Source organism: Anomaloglossus baeobatrachus, chromosome 3 (assembly GCF_048569485.1).
Source record: "Anomaloglossus baeobatrachus isolate aAnoBae1 chromosome 3, aAnoBae1.hap1, whole genome shotgun sequence".
NCBI classification, from domain to species: Eukaryota; Metazoa; Chordata; class Amphibia; order Anura; family Aromobatidae; genus Anomaloglossus; species Anomaloglossus baeobatrachus.
Window position 1 is genome coordinate 468,857,884 of NC_134355.1, and position 10,000 is coordinate 468,867,883.

The 10,000-nt window shown below is 35.8% G+C and overlaps 1 protein-coding gene across 16 annotated transcripts in view; it reads right to left on the reverse strand.

Moving 5' to 3' along the window:
- SOX2 (SRY-box transcription factor 2) overlaps nt 1–10,000 on the reverse strand; it is a 1,239,357-nt gene that overhangs the window by 37,180 nt on the left and 1,192,177 nt on the right. For 15 of the 16 annotated variants that reach the window (XR_012751674.1, XR_012751671.1, XR_012751669.1 and 12 more), the window contains one exon: nt 5,918–6,114. The exons of the other annotated variant lie outside the window; for it this stretch is intronic. Coding sequence is in view for 1 of the 15 variants with exons in the window: in XM_075340582.1 (XP_075196697.1) it covers nt 6,037–6,114 (78 nt within the window). In the remaining 14 variants the exon portion in view is untranslated. The remainder of the gene's footprint in view (nt 1–5,917; nt 6,115–10,000) is intronic. 16 annotated transcript variants of the gene reach the window in all.

Sequence of the window (10,000 nt, forward strand, 5' to 3'; positions counted from 1 at the left end):
CATTTATCCAATCATTTCCTTCAAGGACTCTTGACAAGCAGCGGAATTCACAGCACATCCAGCAGCCACCTTACCCCATCCTCAGGACAGGCATTCACTGGCATAAAGCTGGAGCATTCGCCTTACCCAATTTAATATTGTGTGCCACCGAATCATAAAGAAATTGTATGGTATGAAATTAATAGTACACCTGATCTTACTTTGTCAAATAAATTTTTTTACTTTACAGTTATTTGCAATTTCCTTGTAAAATCGATAGCTCTGATAGAGGATGCGCAGCAATTATATTTACATATGTAGCCAATTAGATGCCGCAAAACACATTATATAATATCCATATAACACGCTAATAATCCTCCAACAACGTTCATGAAGAAGAATGACTTGCTGATAAAATAAAATATTACATTCCATACATGAGCGTCTATAGAACCAACTATTCAGTATATAAGGTGTTCCAGATTTTGTAGGTTTTATAGGATGATATATATATATATATATATATATATATATATATTAACATTCTAGTAATATATAAGAAATAAATAATAAATAATAAGAAATAATCATATTTTTAATACTGTCCATTTATAAGCTCTGTACCATAGCTGCACGGAGTGATGGGTGGATGATGGTATTATTGAGAAGTCGTGTAATAAAATATTTATATAATGGTAGGTAGATCGATCGATGGATAATAAATAGATAGGTAATGTAGTTAATTCTGCGTAATTGACAATGAAAGGGCATTAATGTGGTTGTAATGAATTAGAGATTGCAAAATTTTACAATAACGACACAATGATTGAAGAATACTGATGGATCTCCTTATAGACATCATTGAAAGTAATGATGAATAAAGGATTGACATAAATGAAGATGCCTGGTACTCAAACCCTCACTCCGCAGACCTTGCCCTCATTTGCGATTTCGTATATTCGGCGCACACACAACCTTCCTGCTTGTGTCACAGTGAAAAGTTCTATAATGAAAATGACACCAGGCAAATACTAGAGCTGGATCCGGACTGGCACTGTGCAGCTCCCACTGTGTCCAACAGGGGGGGCCCAAGACAACGTGCTCAGCAAAGACACACATCTGACATCCTCAATCACTTGCTAAGGATACATCACACAATCTTAGCGGGGTCTTCTACAGCTCTTTACTCCGCACACATGAAAAACATAAAGGACTCAAAGGGGTTTTCTTTTTTTTTATCAGTTTTGACCATCTACAAAAATGCAGAGCTCATGTACTTTGAAGACTGTAAAAAGAAAATAAATGACGCTTGACATGTAATGTTGGTCTCTAGTTATTATATTAGACAAAAGACTGTTTAAAATATTCTAGGGTTTAGGTATTCATCTCCTTAAATGAGAAAATTGCGTAAATTGCGCCAGAGAAATATGGCGCACAGAAAATACACCATATTTAATGATTCAGTATCCTGAAGAATTACCAACACCTGATGGCATGAGACTGTGCGGCCCCAATACTGTGCCAGGTATGTCAGAATGGACAGGCTGTACCCCCTGTATATTCTCTGCTCCAGATCTATATGTCTACCATCTATATATCTATATATCTATCTATCCCTCTCTATCTATCTATCTATCTATCTATCTATCTATCCATCCATCTATCCCTCTCTATCTATCTATCTATCTATCCATTATCTATCTATCTATCTATCCCTCTATCTATCCCTCTATCTATCCATTATCTATCTATCTATCTATCCCTCTATCTATCTAACCATCCATCTATTTATCCATCTATCTATCCCTCTATCTATCTAGCAATCTATCCATCCATCCATCCATCTATTCATCCATCTATTCATCCATCTATCCATCCATCTAGTCATCCATCTATCCATCCGCATATTTTTTTTCTTAATAAACTTACTCTAAAAATCTAAATCTATCTTTAATTTGTGTATTCTTTCTTTCCTTCTTTCTCCTTCTTTCTTTCTTTCTTTCTTTCTTTCTTTCTTTCTTTCTTTCTTTCTTTCTTTCTTTCTTTCTTTCTTTCTTTCTTTCTTTCTTTCTTTCTCCTACATATCTATCTATCTATATATCTATCATCTATCTATCTATCATCTATCTATCTAGCTATCTATCTATCTATCCATCCATCCATACATCTGAGTATTTTTGTCCTTTCTTTCTTAATAAATTTACTCTCTAAAAATCTAAATCTATATCTATCTTATTTGTGCATTCTATCTATTTACATATTCTTGTTTTTTCTTTTTCTTTCTTTCTTTCTTTCTTTCTTTCTTTCTTTCTTTCTTTCTTTCTTTCTTTCTTTCTCTCTCATATCTATCTATCTATCTATCTATCTATCTATCTATCTATCTATCTATCTATCTATCTATCTATCTATCTATCTATCTGTCTGTCTGTCTGTCTGTCTGTCTGTCTGTCTGTCTGTCTGTACCTCTATCTATCTATCTATCTATCTGTCTATCCAAAGGCGGACATATCATTGGTGCAGCTGAGCTTAGAGGGCCCATTTCTACCTCCAAAGCAGGGGCAATTTTGCATTTTGATAAGCTATTGGGTTGCAAAGGGCCCATTTATTGCTTTCGCACAGGGGCCCTTTTCTGTCTGTGTTCGCCAGTGTATCTATCCATATAGATTTATCAGAAAACAAAGCTGGTAGTTGTTGTGGTCCAGAGTGCAGGGGGTTACCCATCAATAAATGTCACATTTGCCCAGTGCAGAAACTTTCTCAGTGACAGGAGGGAGGGGTGAGAGGGGAGCGAGCATTCATTATGCAGCGGCAGCATTAGGCAGGAGCATTTCAGTGCTGGCGGCCAGTGAAGGGAAATATTCAACAGCAGCCCCCATTGTTCCCATCTGAGAGAATTCTCTGCCTGTATATCTTCATGTATATTCTATATAAGTATATATTCTTCTATACATCATCATGAAGTATTATTGATGGCATCACTATTGTATCAATACTCGTTCTGTGGCTGTTTGAGGATAGCCCACTCTGTGTATACACCTTGTCATAAATGTTGGCCACATAACTGATGATAATAGTTTTGTAGACACTCCATATATAAACACTCTATTGTATGTATACAAATATATATATACTTTTGTACACACATATAAAAGTATTTGAAATAATATCGGCCTCCACATAGCTGTATATGCAGAGCGGCTATCCTCAAACAGCCACATTCATAACTTTCATGGTCTATACGGGGCACATTATGGCATTTGCTTTCTCATGGACCCTTTCTTTAATTTCAGAAGGTTAAAACAAAAAATTCCAAAATACCACATATTGCCTTGTAATAGTGTGAAAGTAATTGTGAAGTGCTGCGGAATATGTTGGTGCTAATAAAAATGATTATTGTTATTACTTAGATGCATGTACTCTATCTAGGACATATCCTGTCGTATATACGTATATACTGTACGTGTCTGCAGAATTACAGTCAGAGCAGTTTGTTATTATTATTATTATTATTATTACTAATAATAATAATAATAGAAAATAGAAATCACTTTTACTTCTCCTTTTTCCGCTTTGCGTTGACTCACTTTGCTATTTGCACACGTACAACCAAAGGAAAGCCATAGGCACAATAAAGAATGGGAGCACATAACTGAAGATCCGGGCCTGGGATTAGCATCTTAATGTAATAAAAACTACTTCCAGAGCTGCTCTTCACCTGCACTCCCATGGCCTGTCCCTAATGACAGCGGTTGGGGATGTACAAGTGTGAGATGAAATTAGCAGTCATTACCAGTCCTTTAACTATGTGGCGCTTCTGATCAGCACTAAATTAGCTTTGCAGGCCTAACAAAGGCTCGGTATCAGGCAGTGGGCTGTAAATACTGCAGCATGACCTGCCCTCAACACCTTCTCCCCTGCCAATCACATCTGCATCATACAGCCTAGGATTAACCTTTCTCTCCGGTTCTTCACAAAAAAATCATACATGGCGCTAGAATTCAGATGACACCGGTAAACAGATGACAGATTTGTTTCCTTGTGTGTTTCCTTGCTTCATGTCATCTGCAGAAGCCCATGTAAAAACACAAGAGGGGTTAATCCTGAATTCTGAGAAGCGGGTAGTTATGTCGCCCACTAGAGTCGTCTGGCTTTTTGGTTCATTCAAGTAGTGCTGACCCTAATCCCACAGGTTACCCCATGTTCATGGGGATAAATACATTTAGACTGCATAGATTTCACGGTGAGATCCATACAGGGTCACAACGAAATGAGATATGTAATTTCTGATGGAGGCAGAGGAGGCGCCAAAGAGCAATCTCATGGGAGGATTCGGATATAGGAGAGCCTGCCGAGCTCGGAGCATGTAGTAGAGCTGAGTTTGTAATCATCCATAACACATTGTCTTATATGTGAAATGTCATATAAATCTAGAAGGGGGAAATTCCTGCCACATTTACTGATATATGGCAATCTATAGACAGGGCACAGGCTATGCAATCTCTATTTATTAACTACTTAGCATACAGATTGTGTGAAAATCTTCTAACAATTATTACGAAATATATACAGTAAGTATGTTAAATAAAGATGGAATTATCATTCCCATTTTTTTTGTTATAAATGACTGTATTGATATGTAAATTCTTTAGTATTATCAAAATATGTTATCTGTAGTTTACATAGGATATTTCAATGGCAAATACAACTACAAGCCAAATGACCACTAATTTCTAAGGTTTGCTGTAACTACTGAGTATATACTGGTTGATTAATAACAGCCTGAACACTATATGGTTCTAAAATATTTTGTCCCTGTGCTACAGATATAAAAGCGATATTTGGTGCCAAGGGGATATAGTCCAAATGGGCACTGTATCATAGAATGTTATATCTATATATGCATGGTGCCAAGGGACATGGTACAAGTGGGCACTGTGTCATAGAATATTATATCTATATATGCATAGTACTAAGAGGACATGGTACAAGTGGGCACTGTATCATAGAATGTTATGTCTCTATATGCATAGTGCTAAGGGGACATTGGTACAAGTGGGCACTGTATCATAGAATTGTATATCTATATATGCATAGGTTGATCATGTGTCATTGTAATAATAGTGATAATAGCCACTGTATCATAGAATGATATAGCTATATATACATAGCGCTAAGGGGACATGGTACAAGTGGGCACTGTATCATAGAATGTTATATCTATATATGCACAGTGCCAAGAGGACATGGTACAAGTGGGCACTGTATCATAGAATGTTATATTTATATATACATAGAGCTAAGGGGACATGGTACAAGTGGGCACTGTAACATAGAATGTTATATCTATATATGCATAGTGACAAGAGGACATGGTACAAGTGGGCACTGTATCATAGAATGTTATATCTATATATGCATAGGTTGATCATGTGTCATTGTAATAATAGTGATAATAATTAAACCAATATTAATTATTCTACACAGATTTTCTCTGCCTAGAATGAAGAATGCAGTTATATCATTGGTTCCAAGAAATTGGAGGCACCCATAAGGCTGGCATTGGGACATCGACAGGTGGTTATGCAGTTTCTTATTCAAAGCTCTGTCTTGTATTTGGTGACAAGGGAAAATTATAGGCAACACCAATGACCCCATGTCCTCAGAACTACAAGTCCAAGCAGGTGTGTGGCCTACAGGTGTGTCTGGCAGCTGGGCACCATCATCCTGTGCTTTGCCCTGAAAACAGGTGTGCACAGTCCTAGCACTGAACAGGTTAACGTGCAGGCAGGGACCTTGAACCAGAGCTGGGCTGCCTGAACCCACTAGAGCCCTGGCTACACGGATGATTGGCACATGGGCGGGATGCTGATCACTCTTAGATCCAAAATAAAATAGCTACAGGGGGAGGGGGTGTCAAAGTTTGCTTGCAATTACTTACGTGGCAGTAACTCGGGGTGTTGTCTTCCCAGCAGTTTGATTGGCAGCAATAAAGGGGAGTCCGTGCAGTGCAGAAACCCTAAACGTTTGCCTGGAAGCCGCAGCCCCGCAGCCAGTCAGTCAGCCCTGTTCATCAGCTGCCGCATCCCTCCATCTTTCCGTCCATGCAGCCGGTTGCAGCTCCGCACTCTTCAGCTCCTGGAACAAGAAGCAGCGTTTACGGCTGTTTTTTAGAAGAATGAACCGACAACAACACAGACACAAAACTGTCGTTCTCGTAAGAGTGCTGCACATGCCCCCACCCTGCACCAGAGAGGCAGCTTTATACTTTACACTGGGTATTCACAGATAATTTGATGGCATTGTTTCTGCTACAGATGGTTCTTTTAATACAATAACAGTGCTCTTTGTGCATACTACCCACAATCACAATCTAAAGCGCTCCCCTCAATAACCATTTTGTTCTCTCTTGTATAGGGCCAACAAAAGCAGCCGTGAGGTAATGGCTTCTGTTTATTGGAGCCATAGAATAGGCATTTCACAAAGATTATTTTTTTTTTTCACCAGAAAGAGACATTGGAAGCTTGAGCTGATCTCTTCATATTTTAATACAACCATTCTCCAAGATTCCTCTCTGCCGCTCTTATCCCCAGGATGGGTTATCTGCGCTAAGCTTTGTGCAGACGTTTATATTATTAGTCACATAAAATATAAGAGTAATAGATTAGCCAGACAGTGCACCCTGTCCCCAAATTATACCGAAATGTATGTTACCTCTCACAATAGAAAGATGCACAGATAGAAGATAAGTGATAGATAGAGTATCTGATCTGGATTTACATTATCTATCTATCTATCTATCTATCTATCTATCTATCTATCTATCTATCCCTCTATCTTTCTATCCCTCTATCTATCTTTCTATCCCTCTATCTATCTTCTATATTATCTATCTATCCCTCTATCTATCTTTATATCCCTCTATCTATCTTTCTATATTATCTATCTATCTATCTATCTATCTATCTATCTATCTATCTATCTATCATCAAATTTCATTTAATTTATATTGTGCCAACATATTCTGTAACACTGTACAATCTATCTACCTATCTATTATTAACAATAATAATTTTATTTATATAACTCCAACATAGTCCGCAGCACTTTGCAATCTATTTACATATTCTTGTTTTTTCTTTCTTCTTCTTTCCTCTTTCTCTTCTTCTTTTCTTTCTTTCTTTCTTTCTTCTTCTTTCTTTCTTCCTTTCTTTCTTTCTTTCTTTCTTCTTCTTCTTCTTCTTTCTTTCTTTCTTCTTTCTTTCTTTCGCTCTTTCTTTTTAATTCTACATTATCTATCATTAAATGTATCATCACTGTACTATCTATCTGTCTATCTATCTATCCATCATCTATCTCTTTATCTATCTACATACTCTTTCTCCCATTCTTTCTTTTTTACCTCACTTTTTTGTTCTACATTTATCTATCAATCATTAAATGTATCATCACTGTACTCTATCTATGCTCTTACTTTCCTCATTCCTTTCTTCTTTCTTTTATAATATATTTCTAATCTTTGTCTGTTAGATAGCAGATAAATGTATATATTATTTCTAATGATATTTTCTAATTACAGTACACCAACATATTCTATAACTTTCCATCACACGTGTCTATATTCATTCATTCTTTCTTTCTTTCTTTCTCTTTCCTTATTTTCTTCTACATTTATCTATCTAGCATCATATCTTTATTTATATTGCGCCAACTGTACAATCTATCTATCTAGCTATCTATCTATCTGTCTATCCATCTATTATCTATCTATCTATCTATTTATCTATCCATTATCTATCTATCTATCTATCTATCTATCTGTCTGTCTATCCATCTATTATCTATCTATCTATTCATTATCTATCTATCTATCTATCTATCTATCTATCTATCTATCTATCTGTCTGTCTATCCATCTATTATCTATCTATCTATCCATTATCTATCTATCTATCTATCTATCTATCTATCTAGTCTATCTATCTATCTATCTGTCTGTCTGTCTGTCTCTATCTATCTATCTATCCATCCATTATCTATCTAATATCTATCTATCTATCCTTCTATCTCTTATCTATCTATCCATCTATCTATCTATTATCTAAATATTCTTTCTTTCTTTCCTTCTTTCTTTTCTTTCTTTTTCATCTACATTTATCTATCATTAAATGTATCATCACTGTATTATCTATCCATCAACTATCTATTATCTATCTATTAGTTATCATCTATCTATCATCTATCTATTATCTATCTATTAGTTATCATCTATCTATCTATCTATCTGTCTATCTATCATCTATCTATCTATCTACATACTCTTGCTCTCTTTCTTTTTCTTTCTTTGTCTTCGCTCTTTCTCTTCTTTCTTTTACATTTATCTATCTATCAGTCATTAAATGTATCATCACTGTACTATATATATATAATATATATTTACAATATATACTGTATATCTATGCTCTCTCTTTACGCCTCTCTTTCTCGCTAATTTTATTCTTTCCTCATTCCTTTCTTCCTTCTTTTATATTATATTTTTGATCTATGTATATATTATATTATTTCAAATTATATTTTCTATTTTCTATGTATAGTACACACCAACACATTCTAGAACTTTCTATCACACATGTGCCTATATTCTTTCCTTCTTTCCTTCTTTCTTTCTTTCTTTCTTTCTTTCTTTCTCTCTTTCTTTCTCTTTCTCTCATTTCTTTCTTTCTTTTCTTTCTTTCTCTTTCTCTTTCTTTCTTTCTTTCTTCCTGATCATATTTGTGTAATAACTGTTTCTGCCTGGACTCCTTGCCCTACTGCACCATATAATTACAATGAAGTGTGTCCTCAGCAACCCTACAGAATGAGCACTAGGATAAAGGTCTGGGCTATTAGAGAGATTTTACAGCCCATAGTTAATGCAGCTCAGCAGGGAACTTGTTAGTTTCTGCCTGTGTTTGTCTACCTTGCTATAGAAATTAATGCCACTGCTTGCCTCTTCCTAGAAGTTTGAGATGATGGTAATTCACCTTGTAACCACAATCGCAGCGCCCACCATGTATCACTGGTCACTGGCCCTTGTCACTGTGAAGGGTTAAATAATTTTTAAAGCAACACCACTGTTCTCTGTATTACTGTATATATAATTTACACAGAGTCATTTTAACCTGAAAACATGGTGAACTGTGCTTATGTTGGGCATACAGGTGTATTCAGAAATAGCCAGGGATTATTGATGAGATGTCATCTGCAGACATTTATGACCCCCCAGACATTGTAAGTGGCCATTTACAGTATTCAGACTGGTGCTAGCTACAATTAACGAGATGTACCTAATATATACAGTATATATAGAGAGAAAATCGATTGGAAGCAGCACTCCTATGGAATCAGTGACAAAAGTGGACTTTATTCACACAGATACATGCGACGTTTCAACTCTTCATTTGAAGCCTTCCTCAGAAAGGCGAGAAATACCTAAAATGAGGAGTCGAACCATTGCATGTATCTGAGTGAATAAAGTCCATTTTTGTCACTGATTTCCATTGGAGTCCTGGTTCCAATCGATTTTTGGCTGGTTGCTTATGGAAGCCTTGCATCCCCAGCATTAGACTATGCTGCTATTTTTCCTTGTCATTACATATATATCATTTTTATCTTCAAAAATGGCTGCTTATAACAACAAAGTAAATTAAAACAAATCACAGGATATTTTCACTCAATCTGACAATTGTTGAATTATTCAGGTAGTAAAAAAGATCACAATCAGCTCAGCATTTTCTGACATCTATGTATACATAGTATTTTGTGAAATAAAATATATCTATTTGTCACCCAGCTCCTTCCCCCTTCTCTATCAGCCTCTATCTGGGCATTAATTGTGTCTAGGTCTGTATCAATATTACCGTGATCTTATATTTTTCACCTAAATCTAGCATTTTGGTTTTTTTCATTCAAATTTTGTTAATTCTGCTTTGTCCACATCTGTTATTTATTTATTTTTCTATCTTACATTATCTAACTATCTACC